This window comes from Eleginops maclovinus, chromosome 6, assembly GCF_036324505.1.
Source record: "Eleginops maclovinus isolate JMC-PN-2008 ecotype Puerto Natales chromosome 6, JC_Emac_rtc_rv5, whole genome shotgun sequence".
In the NCBI taxonomy this organism is placed as follows: domain Eukaryota; kingdom Metazoa; phylum Chordata; class Actinopteri; order Perciformes; family Eleginopidae; genus Eleginops; species Eleginops maclovinus.
In genome coordinates, this window is record NC_086354.1 from 16,712,136 (window position 1) to 16,724,375 (window position 12,240).

Genomic DNA, 12,240 nt, shown 5'->3' on the forward strand with positions numbered 1-12,240 from the left:
CTGATTTGACCCGAACACAACAGGATTGTTAAACTCTATAAAGGATTAACAAGTTAGTACACCAACACTGTTTTTATCTTGTTTCTCTAACGTTTTGAAAAAGAAACTCCAATAAGATTCCACCTTTTATAATATTTTTTCTAATGTTGAATTGGGATGAAATAGTCCCACTCAGTACTTCTTGATAATCAACACCAGCATGAACTTAGCCTCGGCAGTGTCATGGATCCTCGTCGTCACCTCCACATCTCATGGGGACTGAAATAGCCATTACACTCTGGCACAATGTCGTTGAATTGACCGTCTATATAAGTCAGCTGTTGGACCATAATAAAACTTCCACCGCTCCTTCACACGACCATCATTCCTTGAATCCCCATCCAAGTGTCAGAGTCTTGATGTATGAGGTGGACGGTGAAATAAACTGTACTACTCTTTGGTCTCCAGGTCATGAAATGTCTGTTAATGCACTGATGTTAAACTGAAATCAAAATCATGTTCAGTGTGTGCATCCATGAGAGGCTTGAGGGTAAAGGAAGCTGTAGCCTAGAAGATTTCTATCATATTTTCACCAAAACCCCTCCAAATTTTGTGTAAAAACTGAAGATATGGCTGGTTATTTTAATAAAATATTCATACTAATAAAATATTTAAAGAATCTCACCCTATCATCATATTCAACAGGTGCTGCTGCAGAAGTTAAACATGGCTTGAGGCCTGAGTCTATTTTAGAAACAGGAAAACAAATCACTCTCTCTCATCTGAGTTCAAGTGAAAATATTCCAACATGAGACTTTTCTGGAAACAGTTCAGAGAAACCGTCTAAACCCCCAGGACATGCATATGAAAGTTTGCATAGAACATCAAGCTCTGTTTTCTCTTTCCTGTAATTGGATAGCCATGTGGCCGGACATTATTTTAGTTACAGATTATTTTAATATAGCTGCTCTTTGATTTTACATTGCCATGTCATTTTCCATACTCTGAGCAACCATGCAGTTATGGCCTCTCTGTAGCATCACAGTGAGGTATGTTGGGGTTAAGAGTACATCCATGGCTATTTAATTATTAGCTTCATGCTTTCATATTTATATAAGATTATAAGTATTTCAGAAGTCATATGTTATCTCTTCTGTTTTAAATCTTTTCATTTTAAAATCAAATAGCATAGAATATTGTCCCACTGGGGCATTCAAACATCATCCTTGTTTTTATAATAATAATTTGAAGGTGACAGTGTTTCAGATAGTATCAAATTAAGCCACTCAAAAAGTATTATTATTATAAGAAAAATACACAAATTGTTAAAAAAAAAGGTGTATCAATTATGTGATAGCCACGCAAACATCCATTATCGTCTTGATGCTCTTTAAGATTTGAATTATAAACCTCTATACGTGTTTTATTATTGCTTTGATTTATATTTTTAGACCATATTTAATCATTTTACCAAAAATAAAATATCGAATATCGGTTTAGTAATTGTTGCTGGTGTTGTCTCTGCACAGACTGATAGAGAAGTTCATTACAGTGGTGGATGTTTCAGTCTAATGAGGGTCTATCAGTCAGACAACATGGCCTCCTAAAGAGAAATCAATCACTACCGCTGTTTCAAAGAAATACACATTTCAAGTCTTGATGTTTCTGATAAAAAATGAACATCAAGAGATTAAAACGAACACGTGTGTAAACGAAGCTGCGATTCTGAAAACGTTAAAATGTTGGCAATAAAAATGTAAATCATTAACTTAGAACGCTGAAGTTCTTCAAAGATAACCTGTTTTTCAGTGAAAGCCTCCATAAATTAGAAAACGATATTGAAATATTGCCATTATAATATTTAATACACAGTATTTAGCATTGTATTTAATACAAACTGCATTAAATACTTTCAAAATAACCGCCTCTTCAACGTACTGAATCGCTATGTTAAAACAAGATTGTTATTTTTTTTTCATTTTAGCAGAATAAATAATAACGAGATACTTTCCACAACCCATAAAACATATTTACTCTAACCTCCAAACATTAATAATTCAATCTGGATTCAAACTTTCGTATAAAGCGATTTATTAGGTCAATATACTTTACAGTTGTCCCTTGTTTGGTCATTATTTCCTTCACATCTTTTTTTTCTCACAAATAGCTGTCAAAGCTGGTTCCTACAGTTGGCAAACAGAAAATGTAAAACGTCTTACATGCAAATGTGGTCAACAAATTGTACGAAACACAAAACAAAAACTCAGCTTCACCAAATGAGGACACATGCACATAACCAACAGAATATTTTGGCCCTACATATAAATACTTAAAAAATCTTTACAGTCTCATCTCATAGTGCCCATTTGTACCAATTTTTACCCATTTATATTTACATATTCACAGCGCAATAAATAAAAATGACAGCATATTGCCAAATAGTTGATCAGTCTGCTCAGTCTCACCTCTCAGACAAAATACTCCTCCTTTTTGTGCTTCATGCGAATCAGTGGAACATAGAGTCAATGTAAGTGTTTTTTTTTTATTATTAATACTTTTGATTTTGAGTTCATGGCCTGGTCCCTTGCTCTATTTGTTGGTGCTGACTCCTCACTGCAAACCTGTTGACGTGCACCGGGATGGGAACCACAATTTTGGGGTTTCTCACCGGTTCTCCTGACCGGTTGTTAACGTTGCCGGCCTTGATCCGTTTCCACTTGGCCCTGCGGTTCTGAAACCAGATCTTCACCTGCACCTCGCTCAGTTTAAGTGCATGTGCGATCTGTGAGCGCTCAGTCAGAGAAAGGTACTTTTTACAGTGAAACTCCTTTTCCAGTTCCAGCAGCTGCTCGCTGGTAAAAGCTGTCCGTCTCCTGCGGCTCTTCCCCGCCGAGCTTCCGGGTGGTAGTGCCTCCTGAGAGCCGGGCTTTAGTTTGCTCTTCTGGGAGAGGGAGCCACAGTTGTTCCCGTCCGAGAAACTCTCGTTTTCGCTGTCTACCGAGCTGTCCTCGCGGTCACTGCACGCGGTGTCTGCTGACTTTAGGTCCAGCTTCTCATCGTCTGAGCTGTACAGTTTGGTCTCACCTAAAATGTGGAGAAAGAAAAATAAACACTTAAGTTACTTGTTCATGAGTTTGAAAGCCAATTACGCAAGAGGTAAAACCGTACAGCCAAATTGTTGACAAAACTTCTTTTAATTTAAGTTATTTACAATTGCATTGATACAACATTGAACTGAACAAATGTCAGACCATTACATCTGCCATGTGTGTAACAAGTCAGGGGTTCTGTAAGTTTTTACTGCAACTGTTGAATTTAATCCCCCTAAAAAAACTATTATCTTGAATTCTTCTCAAAATATCATTAATATCATATCATCAATTTTGTTTTACTGTAATATTATGAAGAACAATTAATAAATAATTCTAATAAAAATTAATCTTGAACGACAGATTTTAAAATAGCTGTCAGGTGGCAGCCCATGCATTTGGGCTTTAATATATTTTGTTTCATTAATATTTCAGTTATTCTGCAACGGTAATACAACTGATTGGTTTGCTGTGGCTGCACCTCTGAGGCTATTCAAATTCTCCTTGGGGCAAAAGAATCTGTTTTAACGAGTTTTACGCATAGCAACTTATACCATGAACACGTCAAGAGGCCAAGCTTACCTGATATTGTTTGAAAAGTTTCTGAGAAGTTAAGCATGTCCGAGCCCTTGTCCCGGCTATGCAGCTCATCAGAGTGTGGACTCTCCTCCCTCCTCCTGGACCCGGGATCTGCTGCACTTAAACGGGGACCCGGGAGCTCCTGTGGTGGGTAGAAACTGTCCGGAGGATCCGAGAAACTTGGCATGGTCGTGGTGAGCGCCACCATGGATGGCACCCCCTGTCCCAAACTGGCACAGAAGGTGTTGGTGAGCCGTCCCGCAAAAGAAGCCAAAGGCGCCAGTGGAGGTAAACCAGAAGATAAAGAAGAGTGGGATAAAGCTTGTGGGATAACCAGAGGTCTGTACGGCATGAACATGGGGTAGCCCGTGTAGAGCAGGTGTCCTGGTCGGGGCTGCGGAGTCCCTATCAGGGAGTCGATTGAAAACGCCGTCGCTTGGCCGCCTGGTCTCTGCATGTTGCAGGAAAACACTTTTTTTGTATTTGGTGGAAACTTGAAAGCAATGTGTCCTTTTCCCACGGCGTAAAACTTTCAGTGCACGGACGGAGAGGATTGAAAGTAGATCCAGGTGCCGTGTTGTCATCCCTGATAGTGTGACTGCTTCTCCGGGTCTCTGCACTCTATCAATGGGTCGGGCGCTTTGTTGTGAGCCCCACCGCTACCTTTTTCCCTCTTATTTGTCACACTGAGACATAAACACACGCTCCCTCTCTCTATCTACCTCTCTCCTCTCTGCAACTCCTCCCTCCGCTCCTCTGCGGAGCGCATTGGTTATCATCTGCAATACAAGGGGAATGAAAAGGGGGAGTTTCCCTGGGGGCTCATCCATCTTCCTCAAATTACGCTTCATTTCCTTATTCAGCCTCTGACTTTTTGGCCGTCTTGAGAGGCGGTAGTTTCCCAGTGGAGACCAAATAGACGGGTCGCCTCCCCCCCACCCCAAAAAAAGCCCTCCCTCCCCTTTTGCCAGGTTCACCATTGACTGCAAAACGGTGTGAGAGACTGTTCCGGCCCTTCCCCTTCTATAATCGTTGACCACACCAACCCAATCAGCTATTATTAATTTTGATTGATGATAAGTAATTACTCTGGATTTAAGGGACAGCGTAAAACAACGGTGGCTTTTGTTGGGATATTGGGGGCCGATGGGCATCAGAGGCAGGAGGGAGGAGAGGCAGATGTTTCTCCACTCTCTGCCCTATTCTCCGCGGCTAAAAACAATGCGTTTGGCTTCAGAAAAAGAGAAGTGCTGCAACAATTGTTCCCTGGAGAGAGATACTCTGAGCGAAATTAGATCCAGATAAAAGGCGTTTATGCGAGGTCAACTTCAGTGTGGACACGGACACATATATAGTGGCCAAAGTCAAATCTGAGTGATTTGTCTGAACCCGGGGGGGATTAATTAAAAAAGCTGTGAATTATAAACATTTAACGTCTTTACCGATTAAATGTCAACTAAATCATCCTCAAAGTGTTTTATTATTTTAAATAAAAGACACATTCTAGTTGTAATTCTTCCCTGATCAAAAATGCATGTGGTAAAAAAAGACTTTTTTCTTTAGGCAGTGTTTTAATCGCAGATCATTTCACCTTTAAATTGCAATAGGAACTGATGATGATTAGCCCTATTGAGTCCAGGGAGCCCGGGCTCTCCAACTGGTCGTCTGATTGCATGAGGACATAAACATATCACACCGGCTCTGATTAGCAGTGGAGGGCCAGGCCAGGCTAATTCTTATAATTGCAAGTGACTTCAGCAGCACCCTTCTTTGATCTATTGAAACCATTTCCTGACATCCTCTGCCTTTCTTATTGGGTTGACACAGCGCCACTTTACACTTTTTATTTAAAGACTATTTGAAATGCATATTAATATTAGAATTGATTTATTTATAGATATTTGGCTTTTAAAATCTAAACGTATTATGCACTATAACAGAATAAACCCTATTAGAAATACCCTCATACAACCTTCTTTTGTCAAAATAGTCTATATATTTTTAATGACACTAATAAATGTGTTGCTGCTTTTGGTTTCAATACAAGCTGATTTATTAAATTAAGTCTGCAGATGTTTGAAACCATAATGATCCTTTCAATTTGGCCTTCTTTTTTTTTTTTGAAAATTACTAACGCGATAATCTTTTTCCTTATTCATTTCTAAATAATTTGACCAGGTTTAACAAGAATAACTATCAGAACTTCTTGATAAAAGCACACATTACAATTGAAATTAAAAAACGATTAGTGTCATTCCAATTTCTTACATTTCAGACGTTTAACTTAGATTTTCAGTGAGGGTTAAAAAATGTTTGATTACATTTCCTTTTTTAACATTCATATAAAAAGGTTATGGAAAAACGACACTGAACAGTAAACTAAGAAGGAAGAGAAATGTTAGAGAAAAGGAAATAATACAAAAACCTGTGACAAAATTACACGGTCATTGTCGAGTATTTTTTTTTGACACAAAGTTTATGTTTTATAATGACAACAACAACAACAACAACAACGGTGGGAATAATTATATATGCAAATATTTTAAAGGCAATATTCAACACATCAACATCATCATTATGTGCATTAACATCAAACCATGATAATAATCAGGTATAAAAATACAACCATCCGAGCCTATTAAGTGTGCTGGAGTAAAAATAAAACGGATCATAAAATAAAAAACATAATGTTGAATACCTGCGTTGTATTATAGCAACTCTAGTCTATAGCTCCCTCTTGTGGTCAAACGTCGTACTGAAGTAAAAGTGACAAAAACCAGCTGCTTCTACTTACAAGAAATGTGTCTCATAAAATGTATTTTAATTTTAACTGTACTGCCTTATACTCTATCACAGCTGCTTCTTTCTCACATTCACCAGCACTCAATCCTAATCATGACTCTGTGTCACACACACACACACACACACACACACACACACACACACACACACACACACACACACACACACACACACACACACACACACACACTATTTTTCAGTGGACATGATCTCTGTACTCCAGCAGCAGGTAGTTCTTGATGAACGTGGGCAGGTCCAGTTCAGGGACCACTTTATGCAACCGGCCCTCCAGGAAGCTCCTGATCCTGCAGCGTGCCAAGTGCTGCAGGGACCGAGGGGCCCGCTCCAAAGAGAAGACGGACTCATAAAACTCTTTGTGCTCCTGTATGATAAAAAAAACCCACAAATGAAACTGAGATCTCATAATATTATTTCTCTCAATTTACAAAGTAAATCATGGCATGTTTTAATACAAAATTAGTAAAAAAAGCCAAACCATTTGCAATATTCCCCTGTAGATTAGAGCCTTTGTGATTATAAAATATTGCTCATACTGTCTATACAGCTATAAGCATCCTGGCAAATACATGGCTTGATTTATTCATATTACCATCATAATATTTTTGTAAATTAGTTATTTATTTAAAGGCCTAACATACCTCAGAATTGCTGCCATCACTGAATAAATGTTATTTACAACCTGTCAAAAACAAACTTTTAAGGCCTGTATATAGCATATTTTTTAAGAATTTAAATAAAGAAAACAGACATTTGTTCTGAAAACACCCATTCTGATTCAATTCTACTCATGAATTCATAATTTCAGGAGCTTGCCTTTAACAGCTCCGGGGAAACAGCCTCAACCCAGGTTTCGTTTACTTTGAGGCTGCTGTAGGCGTTCAGAAGAACCTCGATGGTGCGTGGAGATCCACAGCAGTGCTTCAAAACCTTCAAAGAAACACCACAACACAGAGGAAAGATTCAGATAATCATCATTTAAGTTCATGAGCGAGCTTGTGACTCCATAGAACTGAAGAAATAAAGTAATTAAACACTTGTGAAATGAACAGATTGGTCTTCCCTCCAGGGGTTTAACTGGAAATTATGCAATTAGTGCTAATTAATCTCCTATTAACACTTGCCTAATTAGGAACCAGGCATTTTGTCTAGTGCACGTGGGTTCACTGATGGTTGTAGTCTGTTTCCCGCAGAGAGTGCAACACTTCATGTTGTGTCATGAAATGGGAATGATTTGAATGTGAAGTTGTGAAGTCTGGAATATTTCAAGGAACAGTTTACTGCTTCAAGACTCTTTCACAAGGTGTTACATGTGCAGTTATAGTGCTAATTATGCAAAATGAGGCACCTTGATGAATAATTGGTTCATGCTGTAAATACATATACTGATACAAACCACTCTGGATTGCTGAGTTCATCTGTCCTCTAGTAATTTTACATTACATCTTTAATTTCTTACCATTGGCAGAGCTCCAGGCCACACGCGGATAGAGCCATGGTTAAGCAGAGCTCGGACGATCCTCTCAGGTTGATGGGACACCTTGTAGCACACCACCTTCAGGATGTTGTGCATGGGAGCTTCACCCCCGTAGTCCATCTCATTAACGCAGGCACCATGAGCCAGCAGCAGATCCACTATGTCTGGGTTTACATTCTTGCAGGCCGTGTGCAAAGGACTGTGTTTGTCCTGGTCCGTTGTGTGGACGTTGGCCCCGGCCCCCAGCAGCATCTGGCAGACCTTGAAGTAGCTTTGAAGCTCCTGCAGCTCCTGGGGTTGTGAACAAGCAGCGTTCAGAGGCGTTAGACCCTCACTGTTCTGTTTGTCCACAGCAGCTCCATAGCGCAGGTAGAGCTCAGTATGATCTGTGAGGCTGTTACTGGCTGCCACGTGTAAGGGAGTGTCGTCTTCATCCACAGTGCGACCATTAATAGCTGCTCCATACTGAAGGAGGTACTTGGCACATCTGCAGACAGGCAGATGAAGTATTTTACTGTTCATTAAAACAGATGTTAAACTGGATAACATTAAACACTATAATTTATATAAACACAGTTCTCCTGATAATCTTTTAGTATCTAGGTTTTAACATGTCACACAGCAGAAATTCCATGTTCAATCAATTTTTCCAGCACTTTGGGAATTTCCATTTCACCTTTTCTTTACCTTGTCTTACAGCTTGTTTAAATGTACTTTCAACAGAAGCTTGTGGTTATAAAGTGAGATTACATTTTACATTACAAAGTTGTGTTCAATTGCAAGAAATGCAACCTTAGTCATTTCAATCCACTTTGGGGTTTTACTGCAACTGTCTTTCTTGGTCTGTCATGACCATAGACTGTATAAATAAGGTCATGACCAAGGGGCAACCTCCGGTGCTGAGCAGTGAAATTTGTATACAACTCCCCCGTTTTAATTATATTAAGGCTTAAAGTTATGCACAATTAAGGGCGTGGTCGCTTTGATTGACAGGTTAGCGCTGTCAGTGGGCGCTAGCTGTTGTCTGCTCTGCTAAAAGCCTCTGCACTGATAATGTGTCTTGTTTGGTGTAATTCCTTAAAGCAGCAATAAAAACTATGACTATGCAAGCCAGTATCAATAATACATTTACCATCACATGTAACTTAGCTTATTAAACGTATTAAAAGTAACGTTGTAATCGAGTGTAAACGTTAACGTTACGCTGATTCACGGTAACACTGGCCACATTTCTGGTCAAAATATAGTGTTGCAAATTACGTCTATATTTGAAACAAGCATTTTTAAAATAGTGTAGTATAATCTCAATAACAGATAGATCTTTATGTCAAGTTTTGTTGTATAGTTTCAGGTTAACTTACCTTGAGTAAGATTGACCGGCAACCGGGAGCAACGAGACCCGCAGGGTTTGCTGTTGACTTTTAGCGGGATAGCGCCGCCCGCGAGTAGCATACGGTAGCATGTAGCCTAGCTTGGAAGCCTTCGCTAGCTTGGTAGCTTCGAGCTAGATGGGCGTGTTTCAGTAGCCACGCCCGCTTCAGTTCCAACCCTATGTCCATATTTGGATTAGCCGGGAGTTGGCGGGAGGTAGACTGAGAAGATGTCGACGGTGGGAGTCGCCCACACCTATGAGTGACGTCACGGATACTACGTCCATTATTTATACAGTCTATGGTCAGGACCAGTAGCTTATGGTTGGCTAAGGTACACAGGAAATACTGGAGTGTTTTTTTTTAAACAATTAGTTTCATCTCAAATTTTCATATTTAACCATTTTTGAGTGTAATTAGCTGGAGATGAAAAGCTTTTGGATTAATATAGCCACACATGTTTTGCAATATCTGCTACTGATAAGCAATCAGCAATTAGGTAGATTATTGGTTTACTGATCTTAAATAGCAACTTTCGCAGCCACTCTGTTATGACCTAGCTTATTAAGGCTGATGTTTGAAAATGTCAAGTTTAAGCGCATGAATGTAAATTTTACTGAAGCAGTGAAATGACTTTTTTTTCTCCTCTGTTTGATTTTGTTACACGTTTGTTCTTCTTTACTTACTGTAAGGATTCGGGACTTGTGCAGAAGTGCAAAGGCATGAGGCCGTCTTCAGTGACAGCGTTGGCGTTGGCGCCATGGACCAGCAGCAGCTTGGTGCACTCGGGATGGCAGTTTTCACAGGACTCGTGCAGAGCGGTGGTGCCCCCTGGTGCCAGGTCAACACTGGCCCCGCGCTGCAGCAGGAGTCTCAGGCACTCTGTGAAGCCTCTGCCAGCTGTGATGTGAAGGGGTGTGGTCAGCTCCTGCTCATAACTCAGTGACCATAGTCCTGCCAACAGAGAGTACAATGTGAGGCCAACATTGAACCCAACCATTCAGTAATGTAAATTAGCAGACACGTCAGATATTCAAGAGTGTTTTTACAATGAAGTGCTTTGTATCAGAACATTTCCAATTACTACTTGACTCTTTTCAATACTCACTAAAAGCCCCTGGTATGCTAAATAAAAGTAAGACTTCTTTGCGTAACTGTAGGCAGTTTGAAATATCAACAAAGCTACAATAAACCTACTTAGGCCTCTGTAGTTAAATCTGAAGTTCTTCCATTCGTCTATGTTGCTGGTGTCATAAACGGCATCAATAAGGTACTCGTACTCCTCGTCGTCCAAGATGCTGACAACGGTCAGCTCATCACCAACAAGCAGAGAGTTCCAAAACTGCAGGACACAACCCGAGGCCCTGGATGTGGCAATCACGTCGTCACGGTACTTCTTGGGTTTGTGCCACTTAATTTTAGGTGCTATGTAAGCCATACTGGTGCTAAATAGATCGTTTCTGTAACTTTTGTACAGGCTTGGTTCTCCAGAAGGAAACACACATTTATGCAGGTTGTTTGCGCAGATAGGGCTATTTCAGGGATGTTGATATGTGATATTTAACTTGACCCTGTAAATGTTGCCAGTGAAAGCATGGGAGCCAATGGCTGGTGTGATATGTGTCACCTGCCCACTGATTAAGCTAAATCACTGAAGCCAGAGGACATTGACCCCTGCACCCAAAAGGTTTAGGAGATTAACGTTGTTTTGACAAATTATTTTAGTAGCATCTTATGTTGAAGTATCGTTAGAACATTTAACTTGGAGACTGAACATTTATTTCAGGGTTTCAACAAGCCAAAGCTGACATAAAAATGTTTTGTTTTTTTAAATACAAAAAGGAAACTGGTTATTTTGTGTCCTGTATTCAGCGATAGACCACATTAAAATCCAACACTCGCTCGCTCTCTGTTGATGTGTTGGACATATGATGGGTTCTAAAAATATTGCCTCGTGTTCTGTTTCTATAAATATCACTTCAGTGTGTATTTAAACGCTGGGGGAGGGTGAGACGCACCAGGTACAGCTCTTTACTTTCTCTCTTGACCAGCAACACAGGTGAAAGTCTCTCACATCAGTTAATTGTGGTAGCTAATCTCTAGGAAATACACCAAATCTACCTGGCTGTGCCAAGTCATATATATTCCTGGATTAATATCTAATGGGGATATACTGTATTTTGTCTCCTACCTTCCCCTGTGGCGACCCAGCGCATGTCCCCTCCCTGTGGCTCAATGATGAGGTTTGTTGGGGATCCTCTGGGAAAGAGTTGCTGCATAGCCTGCAGATCTCCTGTGTAAAGAGCGTTCTGGATGACCACGTCGTGGCAGATTGCTGGTGGCATGGCGGTGCTGGTCCTCAGCAGTGTCCTTTCCCGGATCTCCTTCTGCAGCATATAGCTATTGAAGTGATGGGTAGCCAGCTGCTTTTTGTGCTTGTGTCTCGCCAGCATGTCCTCATCAAGTTCAAGAGAACGCAAGGCTGTAGATGTGAAGACAAAGCTGCCTTGAGACATGCTTAAAATCTATCCTTTTTCCGAAGAAAAGTGTGAAAAGTAAAGTGAGAGAGCCAGATATAAAGGCCTGTCTCTCTGTTTCTGTTGGTTGTTTCTCTCTGTCTAATGTCCACTATGTGCCTGCCGGCTGTTCACAGGGTCGGTTCAAAGAGTGGTTTTGGTGTTCGGTATGAGACCCTCCCCTGGAGTGTGACAAGTTGTGCTATTTTTATGTCTCACATGTAGACACTCAAGCCTCTTCTATGTGCCTGAGGCGAAGTTACAGCCATGAAGTGTCCCTGTCAGGCTGCCAGTGTCAAATTAATTTAATAAAAGCGCAATAGCTGTTTGGGTGTGATAGAACAAATGATTCAATCACACAGTATTATGAGACAAAACTTTAATCACCAGCAAATGGAGGAGTGTTTCTT

General features: G+C 40.3%; 2 protein-coding genes across 3 annotated transcripts; both read right to left on the bottom strand.

Annotated features, from left to right (window-relative positions):
- Positions 1-2,081: 2,081 nt before the first annotated feature.
- On the bottom strand, positions 2,082-4,462 carry gbx1 (gastrulation brain homeobox 1). The gene is made up of 2 exons (XM_063886516.1): positions 3,651-4,462; positions 2,082-3,063 (listed from the first exon to the last, which is right to left on the bottom strand). The coding sequence occupies exons 1-2, from the start codon at positions 4,102-4,104 to the stop codon at positions 2,549-2,551; spliced, it is 969 nt and encodes a 322-aa protein (XP_063742586.1). The 5' UTR covers positions 4,105-4,462; the 3' UTR covers positions 2,082-2,548.
- Positions 4,463-6,110: 1,648 nt separating this feature from the next.
- Positions 6,111-11,963, bottom strand: asb10 (ankyrin repeat and SOCS box containing 10). Of its 2 annotated transcripts, none has more exons than XM_063885283.1 (5): positions 11,506-11,963; positions 10,001-10,268; positions 7,927-8,431; positions 7,284-7,397; positions 6,111-6,831 (listed from the first exon to the last, which is right to left on the bottom strand). In XM_063885283.1, exons 1-5 carry the CDS (start codon positions 11,828-11,830, stop codon positions 6,646-6,648), a joined length of 1,398 nt encoding a protein of 465 aa, XP_063741353.1. In that variant the 5' UTR covers positions 11,831-11,963; the 3' UTR covers positions 6,111-6,645. The 2 variants fall into 2 exon arrangements, with proteins under 2 accessions (XP_063741353.1, XP_063741354.1); XM_063885284.1 differs by lacking the exon at positions 11,506-11,963 and adding an exon at positions 10,512-11,062.
- Between the last annotated feature and the right edge of the window lie 277 nt (positions 11,964-12,240).